Raw genomic sequence first — 16,257 nt, 5'->3', positions numbered from 1 at the left:
TGCGCTCATTGAAAATCAAAAATTTGGAAATTCGAAATTTGTTGATACTGAGGTAATGGCCTGTCAGGACGTGTCAAAAGCAGTTTTTGGAATTGTGCTCCACTCTGCCAAAAATGGAATTGATTAAACGGTTGGCTGAAACATTCAAGGTACAAGTTTGAATCGAAGTACAGAAATAAAGAAATGCACTTACTTTTAACACAAAAGACAAAATTTTGAGTGAAAAAGAGAAGGAGACGAACAAGACAATAAGGGGTAGAAAAAATATAGGGGTTTTGGTTTCATAATTTTTATTTGTGGGAGGAATTAAGCCGGCATGTTTTTAATCTTCTAGAATAAGCGGGCATAATTTCAGTTTAAATAACTTGCTTGAATTTGCGAAAAATGAACTCAATTTTTCGGCTTCTAGAAGTTTATTTATATCAAATTTTTCTACGGGACATTGGCTTTAAGTACCTATAAAAAAATTATATGTGACAGCAGTCATTACGTTGTGCGAACCAAAATTACTTTTTGAGAAAATACTTAGGTACAACTTCAAAGTTCTAGTGAAAACGTGTAAATTCACCTGTAAATGTTTTTGAAAAACGATAAGCTCTAATTTAAGTATCCCTTATTGATTTTATTTTTTTCTTTATAACTATTCGTGCTTTATTTATGTGATAACTACTTTTCTTTAATTACAATAACGTTCAATTCTAAAAATAAAAAAGATTTTGTTACTAAAACAATGTTTTTCATTTAAATAAACAGTCCCCTGCCTTAGGTAACAGTCCCCTGTAATGATGTTTCAGAAAATGCTCAATATTTCCTATGATAATGAAAATATTAATGGTTTATCTGCTATTCCCTTAGTAAGATTTTTTTAATATATAAGAACAAAAGTGGTATAGACACTTTCTTAGACCGAGTTGTCCAGTTTACAGAGAAGCGCCCGTTTATTTTTTTAATGAAACATGTTTTTTTAAAAATGGAATAAGTCAGGTGAGAAGATAACTGGAGAATAAATAATATCAAAATTACAAGTGAAGAAGTGAAAGATTCATAGTTTTATAAATGTATACAATATAAGTCTACAATAAGAGGTTTCTTCCAAACTTTGGGTTACTTTTTTTTCCTAAAAACAATGACAGTGGCTCTCATAAATTAATAAATGTTGAATTTGGTTGAAACTATAAATTAATTAATTTAACTTAATATTTTTTTTCTTAGATTAAAAAAATATAATTTTATGGTTTTGATTCTCCTACTTGTTTGGGGGTAGTATTTTCAAAAGTCGATGTGTTGTTTTCAGACAGGAGAATATACCTACAACCTTCTATCAAAAAAAAAAAAAACTTATGAAACACTTTAATATTTATATCCGTTTAAGTATGCGGTTAGTTTCAATTTTTTTAAATAATAATAAAGTACCTAATAAATTTTGATGTCTACATCAGTATATGATCAGCAGTAGGTCCCTAGGTATTGGAATATTAAAAAAACAACACATATATACTGTAAGAGCCCCAAAGAGTTATACTTAAGGCTTCAGACCCCCTGAAAGCTTGCAATGTTCTTTTGTAAATAACAGCGATTTTTTTAAACTCAAAAAAAATTGATTTTTAGTTAAATCTGGGCAATTTTGTATGAAATTCATCGTAAATTTAATTAATTAGATTTTAGGCACCCACGGTGGCCTACGTGACGTCGCGCTCGCCTCGCCAAGTTGCCACTACGCCACTCGTCGCATTATTTTATTTCTGGTGGGGGAGTGCAAAATTGTGAATGTAAATTTTTTCCATTTTTAGTAATTGTGTCTCCGAAAAGTAAATGATTATCAGTTCGAATATCAAACGGCATAAATCCTTATCAAAGCCCAGTTTTTATGCGCCTCGCCGAAATCGTAAAATGGATGGTGATAAGAAACCATGGGACCCCAGCCAGTTGAGAAAGTATGATTTAAATTTAGAGGAAATTCCGAGACTTCACTACAAAGACTCTAAAATCGACGAATTTATCAAGGGAAATGTTAGTATTCCGGTGAAAAAGCGGCGAGGTTATGAAAACATAACCTCAATCTTGATCACAAATGCGAAAATTCGTGCTAAAGTTGGTTGTTTTGGGTTGTAGAAGCCGGTGGTCATAACTGAATCTAATGTCGTTAAGCCTGCGGTGCAACGATGGAATTTGGACTATCTAGAGAGGAATTTAGGTCATTCGGGGCACACGGTTTTCGTGTCTCAAAATCACAAATTCAAGTATTATGATGAGAAAAAAATATATAACAGGGTTAGTAACTCCAAAGGGGTTGAATTTACACCTCCAACGAAGAAGGTTGAGATGAGAATTGAAGACTTTATGAAGAAGGTTAAGGAGTGGAAAAAGGGAGACGAAAGGTAACTAAAAATTTATTTTACTTTTATTTCTTTAAGTACGTTACTGCTTTTGCCAGATTATACTTGCAACAATCACTAACAACAACTGTTGGTAATAACATAGTTGAGGATTTCGTTAAATTTGACTGGGATTACGTTAACGGCAAACAAACTAAACACAACTGGGGACCACTAACATCAAATTTATTATTTGTCGCAATGGAGGGCAACCAAACACCTTGCCATTACGACGAGCAAGAGAATTTTTTTGCTCAAGTGCAAGGCTACAAACGATGTATTTTATTCCCACCAAGTCAATTTGAATGTTTATATCCATACCCAGTATATCATCCGCACGATAGGCAAAGTATGGTAAATAACTTATGAAACTAATTTGAACGTTTCATTAATATTCGCTGTAAAATTAGGTTGATTTCGAGCGTCCCGACTATAGCAAGTTCCCCAAATTTAAAAATGTCAGGGGTTGTGAGGCTGTCGTAGGTCCTGGGGATGTTTTGTATATACCTATTTACTGGTGGCATCATATTGAGTCGTTATTAAGGGGAGGGCCAACTGTAACTGTTAATTTTTGGTATAAGGTAATGAAAACCCGTACTTAATTTAAAAATATGTTTCATCTGGTGTTACTATTAGGGTGGGCCAAGTACGCTTGAATACCCTCTAAAAGATCATCAAAAAGTTTCAATCACGAGAAACGTAGAAAAAATGTTGTTAGAAGTGTTACAAGACCCTAAAGAAGTCGGACCATTACTGAGATCAATGGTGCTTGGTAGGTATACGGAATAAAATTTATATTTAAGGATAATTTTGTATATTTGCAATTGTGTAGTTAGAGAATTTATTTACATAATGTGACTGAGAGATTTTTGCCGATATTTTAAAAATCACTACATGTTTAAGCTTTTATTTAACTGTGATTGTATTAGAACAATTGTTAAGAAATTTTGTAAATTTTCTAAATTATAATACGTAGTTAAGCTGTTAAATCACTAAATCAACATCAAAGACTTATTAAAATAAGTTTCAAGCTTTATTGTTTATCTTAACAGGTTAACAGGTGTAGTATTATTACATGCAAACTTATCTGAAACTTATTTTTTTATAAAACTAATTGTTTATTGTTGCTATTTTAATGTAAAACAAAAACAATAACAGTTTTAATTTAAAGTGTGCAAGAACAATATTTTATAACAAATTATTATTTTTGAAAACATTCTTTACATACTTGACAATTTAAAAAACAAAAAAAAAACGATGTGTTATCTTTATTACTTCACAAGTGATCAATATTATTTTTATAAAATCAAAATACCTGTTTTCTTATTAATTTTTATAAAACATCTATTTATAATTGAAAAAATAATTTCTTTTCACTCCTTTACTACATTTTACCATACGTATAAGACAATAATTAATTACTCAGGTAATAAATCATCTCCTAATTCATCGTTAGCAAAATCATCAAAATCTAATGGTTTACCAGCACCTGTCCTTGGCCGAAGTGGCTGGGGGCCCAGAGGATCCGAATAACTGGCATCTGAAAAATCATTAAAAATTTTTAACTAACTGGTTTTTACGTATGAAAAGAGAGAATTTGAAATTGAAACAAATTAGTGCTTGAAGAACCTTCTGCAACAAGTGCTTTATACTATTTTTTCTATTTTGCCGTTTTATAAATTAATTTATAAATTTTATAAATCAAAAAACGAAAATTTTACTTTTTTTTTTCTAGAGAATTTTGCGACGGTTGGCGACATTTATGTGGAATAATATTAGGCGGCTGTAAAAAATAAAAATAATTCATATTTTCACATTTGAAAATAAATTGTGATGAAAGTCCGTCACTAAAATTAAATTAACGCCAACGACTTATTCCAGCACTCAAATGACGTCATTTGGGTGCTGGAGTAGACTTATTATAATACCGAAATAGAAAAAAGTAATTATTTCATTTATTTAACTAACGAAATTGAGATTAATGTATGTGTCTAACCTATTAAAGCTTGTCCAAATCCGGAATCGGTACTTTCCGCACTGTTGTGTGCTCGAATCAGCCGCGAACTCCTTAAATTCGGGTTAGCGGAGGTGAGTGGTCCGTGTTCGGGAACTGGACTAAATCCGGATCCGGCCCTCGACGATAATCCACTGTTACTTCTCCGGGAACTGGGCCGACTACTATTAACCCTCTCTCTGACTTCTTTCGTCTTCTCGATTTTTTTCAACTCGAGAATGTAATCCTGAGCCTCCCTCATCCCCATGTCGTTGCATAACCGCACCAAAAACCGCAAACATTCGACATTTTCCGGGAATTTTCGGTGGACTTCTTGGTACAGGGTTAAGGCACGGTGCATGTTACCACTTCTTCGATGGCAACCGGCTACCATCATGTTCCATTTGGGTTCGTTGGGTTGCATTAGGGCGGCTTTTTCGAAGTACACGAGGGCTCTTTCCACTACTTGCATTTCAATGTAGTATGAACCTAACCAATTGATTACCGACAAATTTGCCGGGTAGTACCGGAAAGACTATTCTTTATTAGTGATTTTTTTTCGTAATAAGACAAAAGTTACTTCAATGTGGTAGTGATGGGCCTGTTGTTTATCTCCATCGTGGTCGTACAACTCGCCCATTTTTTGCAACGCACCAGCATCGGTGGGTACAAGACCCAGTAATTGTTGGTACATGTCAGCAGCGGCTTCACTATCACCCTTCAATTCGAGTAAATTAGCAACTTGGTAAACTACATTTGGGAGAAGGGCAAGTGAGCCGGAAAATCTCTGAAAACACTGAAGGGCTTCCGCGTAGTGACATTGTCGTTTCAGTACCAAACCTAGGGATTTCGTTTTTATAATTTGTTTTCTAATTAAGAAATAGGAGTACCGAGGTTGTAAATCGCTTCAAAATGGGTCGGATCTAATTCCAAAGCATTTTTGAATGCGTTAATGGCATCTTCCGGCTGCCCTTTTGCCATTAAACATGCTCCCAGATTTACATAACCGTCTGCACTTTTTGTAGGATTTGTTTCAACAACTTGAGCGTATTTTGTTGCATTTTCAATGTCTCCTTGCTTACAGAAAAAAAAAATATTTTTTTTGGCAATCACATATGAGAGGCTTACCAAATAATAAATAAAACTCAAATTAACTGCAGCATTGATTGCAATAACTGAGTCTTTCTCAAAGGCTTTCAATGTATCAATTGCTTCATTCAGTTGGTTTTGTTTTAGAAACATCACAGCTTTATTTATTTCCAGACTTGAGGCAAGGCGGGCGTATTCTGAATTTTTGATCGACATTACGCACCAGTCATAGCCTTAAAAAGATTTATTTTGTTTAATGTGTTTCAAATTTAAGATCATATTAGAGTAAACATGTAATTTAAAAAATATAATAAACTAAAATTTACTAAAAAAATGTTTGTAAACTTGTAAAAAATGAGAATTTAAATTTTTGTCCACTACAAATGGGAAAAGATATCAGTTTTCGGTCTTAAAAAATAATTAAATATGCGATTATTGATGAAATAATTAATTGTATAAAAACTCTTACTGCCTTAACCCCTTTTAATTACCTAAACTAAATGTGTCTTCAATTAAAGGTGCAATAAGTTTAGCTGCTGTCAAAATGCAATATTCAGCATCTTTGCATTTTTTTATTTCGTATTTATGTAAATCGTCGTTTTGAATAGTCATTGCAATTAGTACATCTTCTGGATTATCCTAAATAAAGAAAACACTAATGAATTATTTCTTTATCAGTGCAGAAAGTGGTATTCATTAGTTCTATTTTACTGCTTCTGTGTTACCTGTTCAAGGTTGTATTTTTCATCATCTTCCACTTCCAAAGGAACATTAAGCAACATTGAAAACGCACTTTTCATCCTATCTCTATCTTCCAAAGCTCTGCAACAAATAATCAGGTGTAAGCCTGCACGATGACAAGCTTGTTCACCCATTATATATTCCAGACTTGAAATTGCTTCTTCCCATTGACCCATTTTTATAAAAACTAATGCAATATTGTGCATTATTTTGATTCTACAAATAATACAAAACTTTGTTTTTTTTTTCCAATATTATTCCCTAGGTACCTCAGATTCTTTTGACTTGAAGACACTTGGTCTAAAGCCATCCGATACATTTTGACAGCCTTCTGGAATTGGCCTTGCTTGAAATAAATATTGCCCATATTGATTTTCAAACGGTGTGCATTTGAGAACATTCGATTTTTTATGATCATTTGATATGTGCTGAGTGCTTCTGTATATAGTTCATTGGCTGCGTATTGATTACCAAGTGTGAACAAGACCTGAAAAATCATTTTGAATATAATTATCAAAGAGTAGATTCTGGCATACGGACGACAAAAGTTAAGTCAATATCGTACAAGTCACTCAAATCTGACTGTTCCTGCATTTTGATCAAAACTCTTTCCTTATTTGAAGCCTCTTTAGCCTTAGAGAGGGATTTCCGGTAGTCACCTTCGCATTCTGCGATACAGGCCTCTTCCACCACTTGCATAATTTTAACTTTCTGTTGTCGAATTTTCTGTTCAGGACTACATCAAGATATTTGAATAAGATATTTTCAACGAAAAATAATGGTAAAAATTACGAGTCATCCTTTTGTAACTCTAGAGGCGGCGTTGGGGCCGACGCAGCTTGATTCAAAGGGTCGAAAGGTTTACCATGGGAAGTATAGCCAGCCCCTCGCACCGCCGTCATGGGTCTATTCACCACATCAGCACCAGTCCCTGGTCTAAAACCCGTTCCAGGTTTATATCCAGTTCCTGGTTTTTCAAAACTTTGTTTAAAATTAGTGGTGGGTTTGAACCCAGTTCCAGCTTTGTATCCCGTTCCAGGCTTGTAGGGAGTTTTGGGAATTCCAGTTCCTTGTCTTTGGAACTGTAAAAAGTTGCATTTATTATGTGATCTCTAGAAATGTTTAGATACCTCTGTGGTTGATCCTAGGTGCATTATGGGTTTAGGCGTTGATAATCTGGCCATTTCTGCTATTCTTACACTTTTGGTTGTTACAAAATCATCATTAGGAGATGACGTGTTGTTGATTGCGATGAAATCAGGCGACTCTATTGCAGTCATTTTTTCTTGTATATTTAGGGTATTAAAATAATTAGGTAACGAAGGGGTTGTCTGGCTCTATTGATTGTTCACTAGTGGCTTAACCTTCTGAAAAACAACTAGTTTCATCGATAAATTGAAGTTGAAGGCGTAGGTGTGTGTTGATGATGAGGGGTTGTCCTAGCAACTGGAATAGTCAACACAGGGGGAATACCTATTGTTTGTTGGTGTTTTTTGTGATTTGTATTTAAAATAATTAAATTATTATGTGATAACCAGACCTTATTAATTGTTTTTGAAAATATATTTTTTTAATTTTTTGAGAATTGCAGACAGTTCTCCTTGACTTTTTTATATCAGGAATAACAGGACGTTTTGTAAAGTTATGGTGTTTTAGGTGTGATAACAGTTAATTTAATGAATTATATCAGAAACAATTTTTTTTAAGTTTTTTAGAATAATATTTCGCATCTACCAAATTTCTGAAAAACGCAATTTCGACGACGCATGCGCGCTGTCATCACAGTTTGACAACTCTTCGTGTTAAGTCTTTTTCACAAACGTAGTTTTCGTAATTTTCCTAATCCACAGTGAATGATCAGTTTTTTCATGTTTCTCATCACTCCGCGGGATCTCTGACCTCCCTCTCGTATTCCCGAGTAGTGCGGTTCTCCAATATGTAGCATTTCGTCGAAAACACAAGGTGTAATTTATTGGAATTGTTAATACACCAAAATGGCCGCAATCGACCCTTCCCGATATAATGAATTGTGCAGACTTTGTGCCGCAACAACCACAATGATTTTAGCGGTCCACATCTTCCAAAACGACGGAATTATAAGCCAGTTACGGAAAAAAATCGAATCTTGCCTTTCTATTCAAGTAATGCAAATGTTAGGTTAGGTGCTTTGCTTCCTCAACACTTGTGTTTACTAGGTGCACGAAACCGACGAGCTTCCGAAAATGGTGTGCGAAAACTGTATCTACAAACTGAATTTGTTGGCGGAGTTTAAAGAAAAGACGATTCTCACGGAAAGAATGTTAATAAATTTGTTGAAGCAGATTAATTCTAGTAAGCAGAGCATGGATGTTGTCCCAATGGAGCATGAGTTGATAATGACACAAAACCAGCAGCTTCTGGCCAACCATGGAATTGGTGGGGTTGATGAGATTGATTTGGCTCACTTAGGACCAAGAGAGCAGTTGATTGTGGGACATGAAATTATTTTAACTCATCAAAGTGTTGATATAAATGGACATCCACTTGAAAATATTAATTTAAACCACCATGAACTGACCAATCAGGACATTTCTAATCACAGTTTACAAACGCAGGATTCAATTCTGGTAGAAAATGGGAGTGGACATGATATTGAAAGTGCAAGATTTGCCAGTGATAATTTAGATTTAATTCCACATCAACAGTTATTGAATGAGCAGTTTAGATTGCAACATGAGTTACATGTTAATATGACTGATGAAAATACCGTTGATGGAATTACTTTAACAGGTGGTTTAGATAACACAGTGGTTCACTCAAAGGTTATCAGGTAATCTCACCACTGATTTATACTAATGATTAATTTTTTAGATGAATGATAATTTGCAACATGAAGATACCAACACTTATCATATCCACAATGAAAAAGACAGTTTGGATTATCATTCGAGTTCTAACAATTTAAGCATTAAATTAGAATCTCCAAAGCTTGAAGATAGCAACAGTAATAATTCACTCTTAATTGACGAACGACTGAATCACGTTAATGATTCAGAAAATCAAATTTTTATACCTGAAACTGCAAATATTTGTAACCAGTATCAAAATCAAAAAGACGACAGTTATGAAGTGCATTATGAAACACAATTTCAGAAATGTAATATTTGTTTTGCTGTTTTTCCCAATAATGAGGTTTTAAATACTCATCGAAAAGAGGCTCATGGAAGTATAGAGGAATTTAAGGTAAGTGTGACGTTTAGTTGTTTTTTTTTTTTAATAAAAATAAAAATTCATAGCAAATTAAAACGCGATTAAAAAGAGCAACTTTACCGATAAAAAGTAAAAACAACACCGACAGTAACAGTGACGATAGCGGTGGCGACTTTGTTGATGACCTTGAAGACGATGAAAATGAAGATAAACTGCAAATAGAGGTACCGGAAAAAGGAACCAATAAGAAAAAAATATGGTCACCGAAAGTGTGTACAGAGTGTGGCAAATCATATAAAACAAACTACAAATTAAATGAACACATGAGAAAGCACACTGGGGAAAAGCCGTACAAATGCAACGATTGCGATAAAGAATTCAGGTCGAAAATAGGTCTAGCACAACATGCCGCCAAACACACGGGAAAATATGATTATTCCTGTTCAATTTGCGGCAAAGGCTTCCAGTGCAAGAGTTATTTGATGGTTCATCAAAGAGTCCATTCAGACGAAAAACCGTATCCGTGTTTGACGTGCGGACGGAATTTTAAAACCAAACAGTCGCTACTAGACCACACGAATAGGCATTTAGGAGTGAAACCGTACACTTGTGAAACCTGCGGACGAGGTTTCATCACAAAAGGTAAATTTGCGAAATTTTTAGAGTCGTTATTGATTGGGTGGGTAACTTTAGGGCTCTGCAAGGCACATCAGAAGGTGCACACAGGCCTGGATAACCGGAAATACTCGTGTAAAGTTTGCAATAAGATGTTTGTGTCGAAAAGTTACTTGCAGACGCATTTGCGGATTCATACGGGAGAAAAACCCTTCATTTGCGAGGTATTTTTTTTATTTTGTCTGAATTGGAAACAATTACAATTTGTTTGTAATTCCAGGTTTGTGGAAAGGGTTTTTTGACTAAGGTAGATTTGCGAATTCACACAACGATGCACACTGGGGAAAAATCGTACGTTTGCGAGATGTGTGGCAAGGCTTTTGCTCGAAGAGACGCTTTGAGATGTCACAGAAGGTCGCATACCGGCGAGAGGCCTTATAGGTATTGTATTTTTCGTTTCGCGTGGATTTTTGTCATTAGAGTGTTTCAGTTGCGATTTGTGTGGACAAACCTTTACCCAGTTTACACCGATGGCTATCCATAAACGTCTCCATACCGGCGAAAGACCTTACGCTTGTGAAAGTTGCGGGAAAACTTTCGTATCCAGATCCACGATGATGTCTCATGCCAAAAAACACAGGTAGAAGCGTCATTCTCAATCGAAAAAGACTGTCTATTTATTGTGCTGTATTTTATCATTTACAATTTTATCTATTTTTCTTTGGATCCACAATACACTTGCGATTTATTTGTAGTGTCATTTTTTACATAAATCATCGAATAAACGATTTTGTAAGTGAAGGGTTTGGTGGTGATTTAAGGGGTTGGGGGGTGATTAAAAGGCAGAGATAGCATGAAACTACTTTATTTGAAAGTGGATTAATTAAATTAAAACATCTCACTAAAGGTCTATGGTTAAACATCAACAAAACTTATTGAAGGTATTCAATTGAAACAATCTAAAATCTATTACACAGTAATCACATTAAGATAAATATCACAAATTGGAGAATACCCCACAACAACGTAACTGTGACATAACGAGGGATTTCATAACAGGCATTTGTTTAAGGTCCATTCGTAAAATTTTGACTGAAATACAATTTTAGGTGTGATTTAGTTTCCTGTAAAATGTGTGCATAAATATTAGAATTTTATTGTTTTTATCTTACAGTAATGACGTTATGAAATCCGTATTTTACACTCTTCCGATCATAATATATTTTGTACTTCTGCGTCAATTCACCTTTTTTTAATATAATATTTATAATTTGAAATTAACTTTTACAATATAAAAAATAGCAGAAGTTTGCAAGCGTAAAGGTAGATATGTAATAATTTATGGCTTTCAGAGTCGATTGTATTACATATCTACCCGGCAAACAAATTTGTACAAACAAAAATTCGGTTAAACTGACAAAGCAATGAAAACAAACAGTGATATTGTTTCAAATAAATACAGAAATTGTAACATCACAGCATCATATTATTTCTAAATATACTTATAATTTTCAAAATTTGTAACGAAACTAAAAAACATCAATTGGATAAAATTTTTGTTTATCTTTTAAGCAGCGAACAAACAGATGAAGAAATATTTTTGTGGTGATGAAACAGTTGGCGAAATTTGTTTGTTACTGTTTAATATAAACTATTAATATGGCAGTGAAAATATACTAAAATATGAATTCAATTCAAAATTATAATTAATACTGAGATCAAGACAAAAATTTGGGATACAAGTAAAGAAAAGATGGTTTCCCCAATCATTTGTTGTCGCAACAAAATGATTACATAATGCCTTACAATGTTACTCAAATACTATGCGAAAAAAACGGAAACCTCGATTCAAATAATCCAGTCAGTCATTTATAAAAATTAATTTGAGAATATTATAAGCCTCCTTAATAGTATCGCAACATAAAAAATTACTTTGACCAGATCCATACTTACAATATAAAATATTGGACAATAATTAACGTTTAAAAACAATAATTATATACACTGGTCGGAAGCCACAGATAAGTGAACGCAAAGATGTTAAACACAATTAAAAAATTAAGAGAGCGGTGATGTATAACTTCCATAACTCAGAAAATTTATATTTACACAATATAAATGTTATTATATATAGTATTCAAATTATTTACAAAGGTGGTCACATATTTAATATGTATGGTGCACAATACTTTTTTCTACCTTTATCAAATTTTAATGCAAATTAGTAGAAAAAAGTCAATACAAAAATATCAACACATTACGAGTTGAATAATTGTTCGATTGATAATATACTTACCACATTAATTATATTCAAAAAATGATCATGATAAATACAGTTTTACCACATGAAATCAATTTCTTAATATTACATAAATAACACATTTGAATCTTCAATAAAATAGGTTTTAAAAACAGACAACAATAAAATTAATATTTAAAACCACAGTATCCGTCATCTCAACTTCTGTGCAATATAATAACATACAAATCCATACCCACATCCTCGAATTGGGCCGATAGAGTGAAACTTTTTCCATGGGGGCACTCCTTTAATTTGTCATGTAGCGGTTCACAGTCCTCAAGGCGTATAGCAATTCCGCCTGCATCCGCGCCTCCAGGACCATTAGATTCACATGGACCTGCACAAACGCCCATTAGATCAACCTACGCAACCCCAAGGGGTTATCTACCTTTTCGCTGTGCTTGAACTCCCTAAGAACCCTGTCATAGTCCTTCTTAGTCACGCGCTCTGGATAACAACAAGCGCTCTTAATGAACGTCTTCAAAGAGCGCTCTAGGAGTTGGTTGATCTCCCCATAGTCGTAATCGTCGTGACGGATTCCTAAGAGACACTGGATGTAGTTCCAGATGGCTCTGCGGAACCGCGACGTGTCCACGTCCGTGCGGCCCCCCATCGTGTAGTAAGTCAGGTTTTGTGCAGTCTTGAATTTGTCATCCAGCAGATTCCCTACGTCGTTATATAACCTGAAAAAAAGCACAAATTCAAATTAGTGGCACTGAAATCACTTTATTGCAACATTTTTTCTTTAACAAAGTGTTATTAGATCGGAATATTTGATGAATTTTGTTGTTATTTATTCAAAATTAGCTTACCTATTAACCAGGGAATATCCGTGGTCGTTCCACGAATAGTCCTGTACCCTAAACGTGGGGAAATCGGACTGTTCGTCCCTTTTGGCGAAATCTTGATATCCAAATTTTACGTCTTCAATAAAACAACTAATATCTGCTGGAGTTTCTAACCGTTCAGCCCCTATCAACCCTAATTCGGCAGATTGCGTTTCGATATTTTCAAAACGTTTGGCTAATTCTACTGGGGTGCATTCTTCGTTCTGTTCCGAAAGTGTTTTCATGCGTTGCATAATTGTATTTATTCCTACTTCGGGTTCTGTGGGCGATGGAGGACCAACTTGAGAAGAATTTTTCCAGTCTGTAACAACGAAAAAACATTCAATTCGAGTTTCACCAATCATCGATTCAGTCGAGTCACGATTAGTCAGAATTACGTCCGCTTTTAGTTATCATTGTGATCATAAATAACAATCATCATGGTGTTGTTTTTGTTTCTTTTAAACTGAAGTCAAAGGCCTTACCTTCGGTTATATCGACAGTTGGTATATCTTTGGGATTAGTTTGATTCGTATTGCTGGGATGAGCCGAGCCTCTAGTTTCACCAGGCATTTGGTACTTGAATCCGCCAGCTTGATCCACTTCTTGATTAACACCACAAGCAAACACAAAAGAACACAGCGAATGAAAATGAGTCAATATGACTATAGCGTGTATGACTTCGGCCAAAGACCAGCTATCTTTCCCCTTAGTCAATTTCTGCAAAACAGATCCAATTAACAACCCTCAAACACCACAAAACTCGACTCTCACCTCAATATGAGACGTATTTAACAGCCAAGGTCTATGGGCTAATATTTTATTGATATCGTAAAGATTTTTTAACTTTGGTGGTATAGAACTAAGGCCTTTGAGCCAACTGTGATCGCCCCCCAACAGAAGAAATTCTTGTTTCTGAAGATTTATCAAATATCCACACTGATGTCGTCCTGCGGCCTGCAATCAAAACAAGTTTCCTGCTAATTAACTTGTACGATCAATTAAAGCTAATATTGCAAAAACGGAAACTTGTTCATGCAAGAAATGGAAAATATTCGAGATAAAACCAGAGAAATGACTTGCAACTGCAGTAAATCTGCCCGAGTTAAAAATATTATGTCACGATTATTGAAATGAGTGAGGAACCGACTCGGAACGTTTATTAATAAACTTTCCGGTGGTCGTGACGAAATAAAGTGCAATGTGAGCACAGTTCAGCCTTGAAACATATTCTAAATGATTAATCAATCGTTCGTCCCAATTTAATATAACAAACAAAATTTGTTTCAAAAATTATGTATGAAACCCGGGAACCGGTATTTAAAAACCGGCCGTTCGTCACCTGCTTCGTGAATTTCTTGGATCGATTAAGTTAATTTATCTTCTAATTTTAATATTTGAATTCGTTAACGCTTTTGGAGATTTGAATAATAAACGTCAGTTGGTGTGTCCGTTAAATTGATAAGGGCTGTTGGGCAATAACGATCTTTTGGATTCTGATATGTCCACTTCCAATTGATTTTCTGCTGGAAACTCACCATTATTGCAATGTAATGCCTATAATGAAACGGAAGTGGTCCATCTCCTCGTAGTATGAAATTTTGAGTCTTGAGAAAGTGGTCCAAATATGAGGTATGATACCCCATTACCTGACTCACATGGTCCAATCTGTTGCTTTGTAGAAAGGCATCCACGAAGAGATTGTTCGTCTGTAAAAAAGAAAAATCATTGTGAGAAAAATGCTTTTATAAATGGGATTTATTATATTTATCTGACGTTATGAAATAAGTTCATAATGTCAACATTTCAGTATGCAAAACAAGTTTTAGTAGATATATTAAATTTACATAATTTATACTGGTTGCATTACACCTTACAGCAACACGTGGCAAGTTTATTACGGTGTTGATACAAAAAAAACTCAAATATCAATTATGATTTTAAAAAATTAATCTGACTGTTAATTAAAGGTGTCTTTTCACGATTTCTTTAAATTCGTGGTGGATTTTCAAGGGAAAAAGAGAGCAACAGGTTAACCTCAGTTGCGCATTAATTTGTTTACGGGATTTTATAATTTCTCTTTAAAGGGTAATAAATATTTAATTGTTTACAATCGAGGTAAGTACGGAATGCATAAAATATGTTATACTTCTTGCCGTTAGAAGCGAAACAATTACACGATTTGCATTGTTGACAAATGCCCTGTCGCAATTTTTGCAATAAGGATTTCAATCTCAAGTCAGAGGTAAACAACTGATTAGGCCTTGAAAGCAAATTGATAATACAGCAAACACTCAAAAAAAAATGTTAGCTTCAAGCCAGACAAGATAATGCCTCTCTAATCTCGCTATTAATAATCCATGAAGAATTTATTAGATCAGGAGACCGGGAAAACACGAGATAACGGGAATTTCGATCAGATTCGTATTCCTGTGCCCTAAGAAGAATTTAGACCGAATGCAAATGCTACATGATATTTTACAGTGAGAACAATCTCCGTTTTAAGTGAAGAAAACAGGAAACGGAGAAAAAACTTCAAAGCAGAATTTTATCGCAGCGATAAAACAACACAACTCGTACGACTATTATGCTAATATTGTCGTGAAATTGTTACAATAAACAAAGGCGAAAAGTTACTTGGACGACAACCACAGTGATAATCGTTATCAATTTACACCACAACCAGTCCTATTATGGGCTGCGATTAATTCAACAAAAAACTCATTTCCTGCATTATGATTAGAAAAAAATCTTGTGTTTGAAATTAATCACTAAAATGGGTTAAGTCCACAAACAGATTGAGGGACTAAACGAAAATAAACAGATTTCCCACAATTCTCCGTAATTCCCTCCCTTTTCATTCTTTTGGATGTACTTCACTTCTAATTTAAACCGAAAACATGATTCATAATAAAACCCTCGATTTATTTAAAGCGACACGAGCGGTGTCTTCATAACGACGTGATTTAGGAGAGCTGTGGTCCTAGTTGACATTTCCCAAGTTTTCAGTGGTCCTAATTGTTAAACACTAGTTCCAAATTCGCTATTAATTAGTAAATATAAACACGATGGCTCAACTCTATAAACAAATTTATGTATATAGCACGATTTATTTTTTCAAGGATG

General features: G+C 34.4%; 4 protein-coding genes across 6 annotated transcripts in view; 2 read left to right on the top strand and 2 right to left on the bottom strand.

Annotated features, from left to right (window-relative positions):
- The first annotated feature begins 11 nt into the window (after positions 1-11).
- LOC123014247 (hypoxia-inducible factor 1-alpha inhibitor-like) lies at positions 12-3,701 on the top strand. 2 transcript variants are annotated; one of them, XM_044413266.1, is made up of 6 exons: positions 12-149; positions 1,791-2,010; positions 2,113-2,378; positions 2,435-2,729; positions 2,786-2,956; positions 3,012-3,701. In XM_044413266.1, the coding sequence occupies exons 2-6, from the start codon at positions 1,813-1,815 to the stop codon at positions 3,162-3,164; spliced, it is 1,083 nt and encodes a 360-aa protein (XP_044269201.1). In that variant the 5' UTR covers positions 12-149; positions 1,791-1,812; the 3' UTR covers positions 3,165-3,701. The 2 variants fall into 2 exon arrangements, with proteins under 2 accessions (XP_044269201.1, XP_044269200.1); XM_044413265.1 differs by lacking the exon at positions 12-149 and having other exon boundaries at positions 1,686-2,010; positions 3,012-3,700.
- Positions 3,601-7,612, bottom strand: LOC123014245 (intraflagellar transport protein 88 homolog). Its single transcript, XM_044413264.1, has 11 exons — positions 7,329-7,612; positions 6,991-7,280; positions 6,739-6,934; positions 6,468-6,685; positions 6,183-6,414; positions 5,949-6,096; positions 5,497-5,690; positions 5,259-5,445; positions 4,949-5,208; positions 4,372-4,903; positions 3,601-3,915 (listed from the first exon to the last, which is right to left on the bottom strand). Exons 1-11 carry the CDS (start codon positions 7,476-7,478, stop codon positions 3,794-3,796), a joined length of 2,529 nt encoding a protein of 842 aa, XP_044269199.1. The 5' UTR covers positions 7,479-7,612; the 3' UTR covers positions 3,601-3,793.
- A 372-nt stretch (positions 7,613-7,984) lies between these two features.
- On the top strand, positions 7,985-10,756 carry LOC123014740 (zinc finger protein 260-like). The gene is made up of 7 exons (XM_044413994.1): positions 7,985-8,339; positions 8,394-8,999; positions 9,049-9,420; positions 9,474-10,029; positions 10,081-10,226; positions 10,283-10,443; positions 10,493-10,756. The coding sequence occupies exons 1-7, from the start codon at positions 8,193-8,195 to the stop codon at positions 10,644-10,646; spliced, it is 2,142 nt and encodes a 713-aa protein (XP_044269929.1). The 5' UTR covers positions 7,985-8,192; the 3' UTR covers positions 10,647-10,756.
- Positions 10,757-10,851: 95 nt separating this feature from the next.
- The window catches only part of LOC123014741 (sestrin homolog), a 170,759-nt gene continuing 165,353 nt past the window's right edge, over positions 10,852-16,257 (bottom strand). For both annotated transcript variants that reach the window (XM_044413995.1, XM_044413998.1), the window contains exons 5-10: positions 14,670-14,840; positions 13,906-14,088; positions 13,617-13,851; positions 13,117-13,453; positions 12,693-12,987; positions 10,852-12,641 (exon numbers count right to left, since the gene is read on the bottom strand). In XM_044413995.1, coding sequence (XP_044269930.1) covers positions 12,552-12,641; positions 12,693-12,987; positions 13,117-13,453; positions 13,617-13,851; positions 13,906-14,088; positions 14,670-14,840 — 1,311 coding nt within the window. In that variant the 3' untranslated portion in view covers positions 10,852-12,551. The remainder of the gene's footprint in view (positions 12,642-12,692; positions 12,988-13,116; positions 13,454-13,616; positions 13,852-13,905; positions 14,089-14,669; positions 14,841-16,257) is intronic.

This window comes from Tribolium madens, unplaced genomic scaffold (assembly GCF_015345945.1).
Source record: "Tribolium madens isolate multiple individuals breed KSU strain unplaced genomic scaffold, Tmad_KSU_1.1 Scaffold_97;HRSCAF=244;Tcas5.2_LG3a, whole genome shotgun sequence".
NCBI lineage: Eukaryota > Metazoa > Arthropoda > Insecta > Coleoptera > Tenebrionidae > Tribolium > Tribolium madens.
This window is presented reverse-complemented; position numbering and strand designations above follow the sequence as displayed.

Bases quoted from the DNA above. Each gene is read 5' to 3' on its own strand.
- LOC123014247 (XM_044413266.1), top strand. From the start codon at position 1,813: ATGATTATCAGTTCGAATATCAAACGGCATAAATCCTTATCAAAGCCC. The intron at 2,379-2,434 runs GTAACTAAAAAT...TGCTTTTGCCAG, and splicing joins TGGAAAAAGGGAGACGAAAG to ATTATACTTGCAACAATCAC. The intron at 2,957-3,011 runs GTAATGAAAACC...TGTTACTATTAG, and splicing joins CTGTTAATTTTTGGTATAAG to GGTGGGCCAAGTACGCTTGA.
- LOC123014245 (XM_044413264.1), bottom strand. From the start codon at position 7,478: ATGACTGCAATAGAGTCGCCTGATTTCATCGCAATCAACAACACGTCA. The intron at 6,415-6,467 runs GTACCTAGGGAA...TATTATTTGTAG, and splicing joins TCAAGTCAAAAGAATCTGAG to AATCAAAATAATGCACAATA. The intron at 5,691-5,948 runs GTAATTAAAAGG...AATCTTTTTAAG, and splicing joins TGAAGACACATTTAGTTTAG to GCTATGACTGGTGCGTAATG.
- LOC123014740 (XM_044413994.1), top strand. From the start codon at position 8,193: ATGGCCGCAATCGACCCTTCCCGATATAATGAATTGTGCAGACTTTGT. The intron at 9,421-9,473 runs GTAAGTGTGACG...AAAAATTCATAG, and splicing joins GAAGTATAGAGGAATTTAAG to CAAATTAAAACGCGATTAAA. The intron at 10,030-10,080 runs GTAAATTTGCGA...GGGTAACTTTAG, and splicing joins ACGAGGTTTCATCACAAAAG to GGCTCTGCAAGGCACATCAG.